This window comes from Coregonus clupeaformis, chromosome 23, assembly GCF_020615455.1.
Source record: "Coregonus clupeaformis isolate EN_2021a chromosome 23, ASM2061545v1, whole genome shotgun sequence".
Classification (NCBI taxonomy): domain Eukaryota; kingdom Metazoa; phylum Chordata; class Actinopteri; order Salmoniformes; family Salmonidae; genus Coregonus; species Coregonus clupeaformis.
The window spans coordinates 22,474,483-22,487,357 of record NC_059214.1 but is presented as its reverse complement, the minus strand read 5'-3'; the positions used below and the strand labels follow the sequence as shown (position 1 = coordinate 22,487,357).

The 12,875-nt window shown below is 43.4% G+C and overlaps 1 protein-coding gene across 6 annotated transcripts in view; it reads right to left on the bottom strand.

Annotated features, from left to right (window-relative positions):
- Positions 1-316: 316 nt before the first annotated feature.
- The window catches only part of osbpl6 (oxysterol binding protein-like 6), a 74,030-nt gene continuing 61,471 nt past the window's right edge, over positions 317-12,875 (bottom strand). For all 6 annotated transcript variants that reach the window (XM_041844273.2, XM_041844272.2, XM_041844278.2 and 3 more), the window contains 12 exons: positions 12,737-12,844; positions 12,092-12,223; positions 10,997-11,084; positions 10,336-10,589; positions 9,394-9,531; positions 5,944-6,007; positions 5,746-5,824; positions 4,963-5,107; positions 4,591-4,735; positions 4,231-4,357; positions 3,743-3,865; positions 317-3,530 (listed from right to left, as the gene is read on the bottom strand). In XM_041844273.2, coding sequence (XP_041700207.1) covers positions 3,422-3,530; positions 3,743-3,865; positions 4,231-4,357; positions 4,591-4,735; positions 4,963-5,107; positions 5,746-5,824; positions 5,944-6,007; positions 9,394-9,531; positions 10,336-10,589; positions 10,997-11,084; positions 12,092-12,223; positions 12,737-12,844 — 1,512 coding nt within the window. In that variant the 3' untranslated portion in view covers positions 317-3,421. The remainder of the gene's footprint in view (positions 3,531-3,742; positions 3,866-4,230; positions 4,358-4,590; positions 4,736-4,962; positions 5,108-5,745; positions 5,825-5,943; positions 6,008-9,393; positions 9,532-10,335; positions 10,590-10,996; positions 11,085-12,091; positions 12,224-12,736; positions 12,845-12,875) is intronic.

Here is a 12,875-nt window from a genome sequence, read left to right as displayed (position 1 = left end):
TTTATTTCTGTGACATAGTAATAATTCAGTCCTCTAGTCTATTGGTCTGGGTCAACATGGTAGCAGCAGCACTAACAGGAAAAACAACTAAATAGCAGAGGGAGTCCCAAAATATTATCACAACCTGGTGCAAGAATTCCTTCACTTGTTTTTGATTCACTAAATAAAAGCCACACAGTGCATTACTGCCATCTACTGTGCAGGAGTATGATGGTGTTAATACGCTGACTATTAGGTACTTACACTGACACTACTATATCTAATGCTTGCCTGGATTTGGTGAACAGTGATAAACAGTTTGTGTCACAGACTCCACTGAGTTTTATTTCTTTTTATTAGAACAAGCACTATGTAGCAGCAGTGTACAGTGTTCATGGAAAGATATGTACTTACACAATTGCACTTTAGAAGGTACCCATTAGAAAATAGATAGAACTCAGCTGACACAGTGCGTAGTGGTACATGTCAGTCTGAAACTCAAAGATAAAGCCCAATTGAGAAAATAAAATCTTTCGTAAGGCATTTGCAACAATCATTGGCAGGCTATGTCATTTAAACATGCAGATATAATAGACATTGCAACCAGTGAATTACTCAGGTCTAACTGTCCTACTCTGATGAAACAAGTCTCTTTATTTTCTACAGGTCTCTCTGAAAACAATGTATTAATCTTCAACTTTACAGAGTACATTATCCTCAAATGTCCTTATGAACAAAGTATTGTGTTGAAGTGGATGGTGAAGTCTTTGCATCAGTCTAATCCAAAAGAGGAGATAGGACTATTCCGCTGTTTACATGTAGTGCAGTGCAGTAGTGTACTGACAATAACTGATCACAAATGTGTGGGGGTGACTGCACAGAAAATAATAATTTCTAGATTACTTATGGGCAATGTCAATTACGAGTGTGACCAGTCGCCCATTCTCCCTCTTAACAAGATTTCAGACGACAATACATTCCCTCTGTGGTGGAATGTGACATTCAGAACATGTTCATTCCCTGACCGTCATTATTCAGTACATAATACTCTGTGGGGAACAATACTCTGTGGGGAAAGTAGTTTATTGGATTTTAAATGGTTTTCTTATCTGGCTTGTATGGGCTTTCTTATCACTATTGTGTGTGAGAGGCGTTAATCAAATGTATTAAGGCACAGCAAGTGGAATTGACGCTAACAAACAATTGATTTCTGAACACATGGCTACAATATGGTACTGCAGTCATATCTATCGTTTTTTGGATCTAATCTGCGGTACTGCACACAAAATAATAGTTTTACTTTACAATTGAACGTTTCAATTCTACATATTTCTAACATAAAACCACTTTTCCTGTTTCAATTTCAGGCTTCTTTCTGGACAAAACAATTCAAAGAACAAATAAATATAATCCCAATGTAAAATGTTGTTGTTCGCTCTACAGATTCTGTGGTAATTGAACACATTTAACCATTGTGTATTGACTTGTACACGCAGTGAAAGAGGGAGGGGGACAGCAAATATACATTAAAGCTGAAATGTTTGGCAGTAAAAGATTAACTGTTTAAATTGTATTGGTGCATTGTAAAGGATATCATAGCAGTAAACACTCTAGGAACTGGACACGTGTTTAAAGGATATTAAAATATCATAATATAATAGCGTTAGCTGTGTGGTAACTACATAATTAAAACTTTAGAACAAGAATTAGTTTCTATTTCTACATATTAAAATGTTGGTCTTTGGCTTTAACATCAACATTCTACCATGTTTAACGATTTGCAAAAGCATAAAGTTCTGAACATTCTAAAACAACTTAATAAAAGTTGTTTGACTTACTCAAGCCCTTGGCCTCTTTACATAAGATTTCCACATACATTAATTTTACAAGTATTTTCAAAGAACTGACAGTAGGTGGCTCTAGTGTTTCATAATACCCTAATTGTATAAGTGGGGGTAGTCAGTCTGGTGTAGTTGTGACGGTCTAATGGTCATGAGTCATGTGGTTCCCAGTAGAGGACACATTGACCTCTATACTGCCACAGGAGGACTCCACTCCACTTTCACTATGTCTGACATTTCAGAGTGGCTTGGTCAGAAAACAACGCGAGACCGGACTCACGTGAAAAGGAAATACATTTGACGAGCCCACTGGCTCCCTCACTATATATGGACTGAATCAATGACGAGTCGTGTAACCATGTATCCAGATAAGTGACCAGGTTTTAAATAGATTCCTCAGAAGGGTATGGCACAAGGCCAAATGTTCTGGGTAGGAATGTCTTCAGATCATCATGAGACGTCCTGAGTGTTAGTATTACACGTCCTTTAAGTTATACTACAGGCAAAACTGCAAACAACAACACAGAGAAATTGTATTACAGGAAATTAAAGAACATTACAATTATATTCATAATTACTTTTTAAACTTTTATTTTAACTTAAACTATTAAAACTAGTTTGAATGTGAGCTGTATAAGGGAAATAAGTAATGTCTATACATGTAAAAGTTAATTACAAGAAAGTATTGTTTATACATGTGGTTTGCAATAACAGTTGTGGTGAGTGAGGTGAAGGGTCAAAAAGGAAGTCGTTTCTCAGGTCAGTGCTTATGCATCAGCAGTTGGGCCGGTCTCGTAATGATGTTCCTCTTCCAGGCAAACTGGAACTAAAAGTCTCCGCTCAAGGGGTTTGTCTTTTGGAGTTGCTGAGGAAATCTCTGAGTATACAGCAATGTCCATCAATACCAGTGATTAAAACAAATGAACTGTAAAAACAAAAATGTGTACCAAGAGAGAATACAGCTCTGATACAGATTCAACTAAGGTAAAAGGCTAATCCAAAAATAAGAGCAATCTTGCCAATATCGTATAATAGTTACATTTTCACTAAACTCTATGAGTTTAAGATATTTAGCAAAATATCAGACTTTTTTTATTTTATTTTTGTTTTTACAACAATGTTATAGTCTATATAGCATATGCCAATGAAAGCTGAACTCTAAACATGCATGATACATACAGTAATAGGTAATCAAAGGCCTAATCCAAACACTAGTCTAAATCAAACTGCTTTCAGAACTCAAGTGGGTTTCACTAAAAGCTTTAAAATGGGTGGTGTGGATTGGCGACTTTTTAAGGCAAGGACATCCTCTGAAGTCAAAACAGCTTAGGATAGATCTATGTGGTAAGATTGTTGCCCTGACAACCCAGCCTCTGCAGCAAGCTCAATGAGGGGGATCCAAGAGGATACTTGGATGGGTGACTGGTCGGCTGCAGCGCCAAACAGGGTGACGGTTGGTCAACGCATCTCTCAGCTCTGAAGTCTTTTGTATCCTTCCACACTGTCATCTTGTCAATGAGATATTCATTTGAAAACCGTATTGTGCATAGGAAAAAGCTTCTGTCAGCGATGATGATATGGTCTACATAGCGATCCATATGCTACCATAGATTAGGGTTTTCCATGTTGATGAAGCCGGGGGATTTGCGAAGCTCCCAGTAGGCGTTGTTAGTGACCCAGCGCTCCCTATGATTGGCATCAACCACTTTCCTGGTAGAAAAGAGACGGGCAATCAATGAAATCGTCAGGGAGTTAAATGTCATGAATGGAATGGATAATGATTAGTGACAACTCAGCCATACAAGTATAGGAGGAACAGCCAGACAATATTGCTGTCGATCTTGGGGATACATTCCCCAATCTAGCCCTAGTTCTTCCCCATTAAGCTAGCCTGGGTTACACTTTATGTCCTCTGTACTCACTTGAAGAAGCGCGGCTCGTGCTTTATGTTGTTCTCCTCTTGCCACTTCCTTCTGGTGCGTTGCAGGTCTTCGATACGCTGCTTCTCTGAGGCAGCCATTTCCACATTGCCCTCCTCCAGGTGCCTAATGGAGAAAAACAACATCCCTATGACTCAAATACACTGTCAAGTGTCACTCAGCAGAGAAATACACAAAGCTCATCAACATACTTACCCGTACAAATACTATTTGACTTTTGTCTTATTTCAAAAAGTTTTTAAGCCTTTTTTAGAGCTTCACTAATCAATTCTGAAAATGTATATCAGACTACAACTAAAGCTGCAATGGTTCACTAGTCCAGTAGTCAGATCTGCATGATAATGCTACTGTACCGCATTCTCTCTGCAGGTGGCAGCAGTAGCACACAGTGCATTTCTCATACTGTCTGGGCATTATGCAACCTTCACAGTAGCTGGAAGTGTGATGGCGCAACGGCTGTCTGTCTGTACCTTTGATCGGGTCTGAAGCGGGCATCTGTGGGCGGTAGCAGATCTTGCATCTCAGGGCAAAGCTCATTGAGCTCAATGGCAAACCTGGTGAAGCCATAATACAGCTCGTAATCTGTGGGCATGGAGCCTGAGGGGAGAACACAAGAGATCACACGGATCAAGAATCCGTTTCAAGTCCTTTTTTCATTGTGTGGACTATTGACACCAGTGTCAACACGTTCTTTGTCCCCATATTACGGTCTCATGTACTAGTAGCATATTGTATACTCTAATGCTGTTATCTGCTTAATGAAAGGAGATATCCAATCCAATCAAAACAGTTCAAAGCATCCTGCTTAGCAACAGTATGATTAATGTTACCTGTCCTCCAGATGCATTTGGCAGAGGGCGGGACTCCACAGTAAAGGCCCTCGTGCCATTTTCCGAACAGACGATGCACTACCTTCCCCTCTTGGTCCATCACGATCCCTTGAACCTCATTCACATTAGAACTCCAGTAATTTCCCTGCAAGCAAAATGGTACCAGTAATATTGTGACCGTAAGATAAATAGCATTCATCCCCCACCTGAAAGGTAACAAATAGACAATAATTACATTTCCAAATTGAAGAGACAGCTATGGTAACGTGATAAAAGCTTCACAAGGATGGTTATTTCTCAGCACATAATTGTGTTTGGACTTCATAGTATTTTTACTGGACATTTCCACAGCGGAGTTCACCGATGTCTTACCTTGACGAAAGTGAGTTTGCAGATACAGGCACTGCTTTTTGTGTTCCTGATGGTGATCTCCCCGTAGTGTTCGATCCACCTTCTGCCACTTAGGATGTTGTGCACGCAGGTGGTGACTTTGTTCCATTCATAGTGATCACCAAAGCTGAACGACACAATAGCGATAGTGTGAAAAGCTTGAAACACTCTCAGGATATCTACAGTAATCACAGACAATGATTATTAAGTCAGTCTGTGTCTTTGAGATGCTTACTGGGCAACATAATCACACCAAACACAGAGCGTTAGAAGTCTATTAAACAAAACAGCAGGGGCTTGTGGGTACCTGTGCAATCTCATTTTCTGTCGAGGCAGAGACGCTTGCAACGTCCTATAATCTTTGTGCTTATTCAGCACCCCTCCCACCCGCTTTCCTGCTCCTCTGTCTGTCTGATTCATTTCTCACAGGATGGGAAATAGAGCACAGCCCATCTCACTCCTCCCTAACCCAGTCAGGGGCACTTTAGTAGGGCATACAGTAGCTCCTTCAAGCTTCCCAGGACCCAGCATAGAGCCCAGCAAGTGATGGCTGTAGCAGGGGGAGGCTGGCAGAGGCCTGATGGCTCTAAGTAGGTAAGGTCACTGTTATGGAGTTATCTAGGTACCTCCTGTAGACAGTGGGGACCAAACTGGGCCCGTGGAGATGTTTGGTTTGGCCCGCCAGAAGGTCCACCCCAAAACAACATCTTTGTGAGTGTGTTTGTGTGCATCTGTAGCTGAAGGAAAGGGCCAAAGCTGGATTACCTTGGAAGCATAACACTGACTGTGCCAATGGGTAGGATTTCCATGGATTTCCCCCAGAATTTGTTTTTCCATCTGACATCTGGAGAAGAAATCGGCAGAATTAGCCGTCAAGGTACCATCTTGATGCAAAAAGAAAACCATGACCTCATTGAGGAAGTGCACAATGTGTGTGACACTGTAATTCAACAGATAACCTACCTTGCCAGAAGGTGAACTTGTTGGAATCAGCGTGACAAGCTGAGATTGGTGGATGGTGGCTCACCTTCAAGAGATAATCAAACGTCATATAATTGGCAATACTGCTAGATTATTGCCTCTTAGAGGAATTTATTTTAGGTCAAGATACAAGAGGGTGAGTCATTATATTGTGACTATCATGCAGACTGGGTACTCGGTAACAGCTGACACCAGCATTTAGGCTAAGTGCAGACTAGGTTCAGTCAGACCAGGGAAAAAAAGAGGCGTTACCATCATAGAGAGAAGAGGGCAGAACGACAGCCTTCAAAGACCCTGTCAGCAGACTGGGACACACAGTCTTTCTTTAAGCACTCTGAAAGCCACCAGACCTGACAGGATCAATCTGCAGCACGGTGCAATACAATACTGCAACCTGCAGCTCATGTTACTATTAAATGGATCTTACAGACTCCAGTGCATGGAAGAGAACTGGCACATTTGACCTTGTCTCGGAAATCCCAGACCTAGGGAACATTGGTACATTGTGGGAGGCTGTTAAGTAAAACAAATATACAGTGAGGGAAAAAAGTATTTGATCCCCTGCTGATTTTGTCCACTGACAAAGACATGATCAGTCTATAATTTTAATGGTAGGTTTATTTGAACAGTGAGAGACAGAATAACAACAACAAAAAATCCAGAAAAACACATGTCAAAAATGTTATAAATTGATTAGCATTTTAATGAGGGAAATAAGTATTTGACCCCTCTGCAAAACATGACTTAGTACTTGGTGGCAAAACCCTTGTTGGCAATCACAGAGGTCAGACGTTTCTTGTAGTTGGCCACCAGGTTTGCACACATCTCAGGAGGGATTTTGTTCCACTCCTCTTTGCAGATCTTCTCCAAGTCATTAAGGTTTCGAGGCTGACGTTTGGCAACTCGAACCTTCAGCTCCCTCCACAGATTTTCTATGGGATTAAGGTCTGGAGACTGGCTAGGTCACTCCAGGACCTTAATGTGCTTCTTCTTGAGCCACTCATTTGTTGCCTTGGCCGTGTGTTTTGGGTCATTGTCATGCTGGAATACCCATCCACGACCCATTTTCAATGCCCTGGCTGAGGGAAGGAGGTTCTCACCCATGATTTGACGGTGCATGGCCCCTTAGCCCTTTGATGCGGTGAAGTTGTCCTGTCCCCTTAGCAGAAAAACACCCCCAAAGCATAATGTTTCCACCTCCATGTTTGACGGTGGGGATGGTGTTCTTGGGGTCATAGGCAGCATTCCTCCTCCTCCAAACACGGCGAGTTGAGTTGATGCCAAAGAGCTCGATTTTGGTCTCATCAGACCCCAACACTTTCATCCAGTTCTCCTCTGAATCATTCAGATGTTCATTGGCAAACTTCAGACGGCCCTGTATATGTGCTTTCTTGAGCAGGGGGACCTTGCAGGCGCTGAAGGATTTCAGTCCTTCACGGCGTAGTGTATTACCAATTGTTTTCTTGGTGACTATGGTCCCAGCTGCCTTGAGATCATTGACAAGATCCTCCCGTGTAGTTCTGGGCTGATTCCTCACCGTTCTCATGATCATTGCAACTCCACAAGGTGAGATCTTGCATGGAGCCCCAGGCCGAGGGAGATTGACAGTTCTTTTGTGTTTCTTCCATTTGCGAATAATCGCACCAACTGTTGTCCCCTTCTCACCAAGCTGCTTGGCGATGGTCTTGTAGCCCATTCCAGCCTTGTGTAGGTCTACAATCTTGTCCCTGACATCCTTGGAGAGCTCTTTGGTCTTGGCCATGGTGGAGAGTTTGGAATCTGATTGATTGATTGCTTCTGTGGACAGGTGTCTTTTATACAGGTAACAAGCTGAGATTAGGAGCACTTCCTTTAAGAGTATGCTCCTAATCTCATCTCATTACCTGTATAAAAGACAACTGGGAGCCAGAAATCTTTCTGATTGAGAGGGGGTCAAATACTTATTTCCCTCATTAAAATGCAACTCAATTTATAACATTTTTGACATGCGTTTTTCTGGATTTTGTCGTTGTTATTCTGTCTCTCACTGTTCAAATAAACCTACCATTAAAATTATAGACTGATCATGTCTTTGTCAGTGGGCAAACGTACAAAATCAGCAGGGGATCAAATACTTTTTCCCCTCACTGTATACACTTAGTGTACAAAACATTAAGGACACCTGCTCTTTCCATGACAGACTGACCAGGTGAATCCAGCTAAAAGCTATGATCCCCTGTTGATGTCATTTGTTAAATCCACTTCAAATCAGTGTAGATGAAGGGGAGGAGACAGGTTAAAGAAGGATTATTAAGCCTTGAGACAATTGAGACATGGATTGTGTATGTGTGCCATTCAGAAGGTGAATGGGCAAGACAAAATATTTAAGTGCCTTTCAACGGGGTATGGTAGGTGCCAGGCGCACCGGTTTGTGTCAAGAACTGCAACGCTGCTGGGTTTCACGCCCAACAGTTTCCCGTGTGTATCAAGAATGGTCCACCACCCAAAGGACATACAGCCAACTTGACACAACTGTGGGAATAATTGGAGTCAACATGGGCCAGCATCCCTGTGGAACGCTTTCGACACCTTGTACATAATACTTATGTAAATGTCATATCTCCGTTTTTTGTGTTTAAATACATTTCCAAAAATGTCTAACACCCTGTTTTTGCTTTGTCATTATGGGGTATTGTGTGTAGATTGGTGAGGGGAAAAAAACTATTTAATACATTTTTGAATAAGGATGTAACGTGACAAAATGTGGAAAAAGTCAAGGGGTCTGAATACTTTCCGAATGCACTGTATATATATTTTTTCATAATATTATTTTTCTCAATTGATATTGAAATGACAAAAAACTAATAGAAACTGTGTAAAATGTATAATGTCCTATATTTATAGTCTCCTCACTCTGTCCAGCTTGCTAACAGTCATCGAAACGAATGCTAGACAGTCAGGGAGAACCGAAAATTCAAAAAGTGATGGATATGGGACTATTATTTTTGGGGGACAGCGAGGAAATAACACATTTTAAGTGCGTCCCTCCGGATCTAGGTGAAGAGCGAATGCGGGCCGTGGGGCAAAAATAATTTTGACACCCCTGGTCTAGAGACACTACATTTGACTTGTTTTTGAGGGATATTTACAGTGTTTATTCATTTATTGACCACTTATGAGGGTAAGGTATTGGTTGATAGTCCAAGGCCTGTATTCATAAAGCATCTCAGAGCAGGAGTGCTGATCTAGGATCAGGTCCCCCCCTGTCCGTTCATTATAATGTAAAAGGCTAAACTGATCCCAGATCAGCACTCCTATATATGGCCCGCGCAACACTGTAATGAACGTGTTGTGAGAACATTTACGTCATTTAGCAGACGCTCTTATCCAAAGTGACTTAACAGTTAGTGAGTGCATACATTTTTCATACTGGCCCCCCCCGTGAGAACCTACCTGCTCAGCGATAAAACACATGCCCTTGTCCTCGCGGATACATTCATATGTCTCTCCAAGTAAAGGGTTGAATGGCTTGCTTCCCGCTCTGTAGTACGTGGAGGAGTATCCTGAGATGACGAACGCTGCCATAATGGCCTGTAGCAGAGAAACGGCAACACAATCAACGCTAACAACTTAAAACATACACAACGCTTTCCATCAATACTGCCAGTGGCGTTACACTGAAACAGAAGTATTCTTTGTTTGATAAAAGTTACAAATTAATCATTTGGGCATACAATACTGCATGATAAAATCATCTAAACACTAGTTAAACCCCTGGTACATACTGGTTTACAACCTCCCACTAAAATATAATTATAGTCGTTTTTGCAACATTAGTATTCACACACCGTCCTGTTATGGTAACAAAGACAGGAGAATGACAGATGTGAGATTGAACAAGGTCGACAGCTGCATCAGAGCGTGCTGTCTCTGGGCTTTGTCTCTGGAAGAGGCCAGGGCTGTTGTTCAGACTGTTTACTTTGGGCATGGCACTGTCAATGCCACGCCAGCGCACATGCCATGGACTGTACTCACATAGTATGGGTTAGTGATGGTAGAGACTGGGAATGTATATGGTTGCTTGTGCTGATGACCATCTTAATCTAAAGAGGTTTTACGTCATCTAATGAGCCTCTCTGGTATGTCTTCTGGGGTCTGTTAGCTGGTTGAGTGGGTCACATCATCACTAAGAGTTAGAGTAATGTACGATTAGGTCATACCTTGTGGTGGTAGAGAATGCAGAGTTATACTTGTGGCTTTTCTACATGTATCCATAAAGTTATAGGACTCAGAGAGGTGAGTGTTTGGGCCATAAAACGCATTCGTACTCAGAGAGGCGAGCCTTTGGGCCGTACCATGCGTTGGTATTCAGAGGGGTGAGTGTTTGGGCCGTACCATACGTTCGTAGGGGTCCTCCGTATCGGCAGCCCTGTCCAATAGCTCAGTGTACTCCAGCTCCTCACACATGTGCTGCAGGGTATTGAGGGGCTCGTTGAGCTCCACGGGCATGGACACCTTGGACAGGTCCTTCCCTATGTTGTTCCTCAGGATGTTCCACAGGTTGATGTTGCTGCAGTCCGGCGAGGGGGCGGGGAGGCACGGGCGCCGCCCGTTACGGAAGGCACTTCCAGCCAGGTCTCCGTTCGGCACTGAAAAGATAGGAAAGTACAGTACTGTCATGGAGCACCCTCAAGGACTCAACTGTCAGAACCAGGTTTCGTCAAATCCTAGTCCTTGCATATAATAGCCACAGGTAGTTCATGACTGAAACCTAGTCAAAGGATGAATGAATAGAATAGAAGATAGAGTCTGCCTGTGCAGAGGAGAGGGAGGCCCTCCTTCACTTTACACTGATAGCTTTCATAAACCCTGAGTGCCGCTCTTGGCACACTGTGAGCCCTGCAAGGTCAATCCCTGCCTCACTGATAAATGACCTGGCCATTGCAGTGGGAGAGGGGGGAGGAGGTGGTGGGGGCAGGGGGTTCACCACCACCTCTATTACATTAGCCCCCCTGCTCTAATGGAAGGAGAGGCTGCCGCGGAGAGGGGAACCTACTTTGTCTGGAGACGTTATCGGTCACACTGGCATTGTCCTCTGAAATGTTATCGCTCACGTCGCTGACGTATGACTCATCGTCTGAGGCCTAGAGGGAGCGGGGGACAAAAGAGCCACTGAGTCAGTACAGTACACACACTCAGAGAGCCTAGTCAATAACACACACACACACACACACACACACACACACACACACACACACGAGACACGGATACACGCTACAGTTTGCCAGTGGCTAGCAAACTGCAGTCAGCGCTGGCTTTCTCTCTCTCGCTCTGCAGTAATCACAAGATGAGACACTGCAGCATTTCCATGCACTTTATATATAGTAACATACAATGAACTCATTGACTGTGCCAGTGAACAGCAGATTGTGGCTGATGGCAGTAATGGCCTCTATTGCAGTACAGTCGGCTGCTGGAAGAGCTTTTTTGGCCAACAGCACTCTGCTGGTTTGAATGGGGCCTGGCACCTGAGGCAGAGGATTTGGCCCTAGACTAGTGATGGGATATCCTTGGTGAGTAATCCTTCAGTGGGACTCTAGCTAGCAGCACTTGGTTTGCATACCTGGGGAGCAGCTAGCCAGGCCTGCTGGCTTTTATGGGGCCATATTGACTGGTGCTTGGTATTCATGGCAATGGGCCTGTCATGGCAGTGAGTGAGAAAGGCCATCTCTGTGGCTTAGGAACGGACACAAACCATCAGTCTGGAGGATGAACCATGTCAAATCTATAAAGAAGGGCTTATCATTGAAAACCTGGAGTTGGTGGGAAATCACAGGGGACAGTGGCATGAGAAATGCTGCTGTGCTTTAGGACATGGCTGGATCCAGTTGAAGGATTTAAGCAGCAGGATAATAGAATGGAGACTGGAGATCCCCCTCCAGTGTGGCTTTGTTTGACTTTCCGTTGTGTTATCTCTGTCCCTCACACTCTTCTCATTAATCGCTGACTAACTCCAGCTCCACTCGGCCATCGGCCATGCTTTATCTGAGCTCCCAGCTCTTTGACATGTTTCATCCTCCCCCTTCCTCTTCAATCTGCTCCCCATGGTCCTACTGCCACCCCTCTCTCAACGCCCCAGCCCCACTCTTACCTCGTTCTCCGACGAGCTGGCAGACAGAAGCACTTCCTGGGCGTCAAAGAACTCCGACACAGACTCTGACATGGACAGCCTGCTCTCATTGGACGTCTGTTGAGTCAGAGGGATTCCCATCTGCTCACCAGCCTGTAAGGAAACACAATTAACTTATTTTAATAGTGACTTTAGTGGGTGAAATGACATAGAACTGCAGTTAGTAATGGGGTCTTTAGTCTTCCTATATTCCTGAAAGGACTGAGGTCACATTGTTTTCTGATTAGTCGTTTTCCCATTTACCTTGACGTCAGGGTCAGCATAACTTAATGATCAGTAAGCTCACCTGCCAAGATATACTGGAAGCACCATCCTTCTTTAAGGACAGGAATCAATACTGTAATTGGCAAATGCAGTAAGCAGAGATTACACAATGTTTTCCAGTTAACTAAGGCTACCTGGCCAGCTCTATAATGCATGTGTATCACCACAGAGGGGAAAACAGCACACAAGATCACTAGTCTCCCTGACCTCACCTGGCAGCCACCGGTTGGCTGCTATAAGCACATTCAGCACTGCAATGGCAAGTTTTCTGCAAGGCAGGGACATTGGTTTTGGGGAACATAAAAACATTAGACAAGTTGATCCAGTTGAAGATGTAGCTACCTCGTCAGGACTGGGGATGATGTTCACACTGACTGTTTGTTCAGACAGGACCGACTCAGAATGGATGCGGCCCAGTCGGGTTTTAAGCTCAGCGTTTTGGGACAGGGCCTGAAATAAATAATGATCAATCACTAATCTG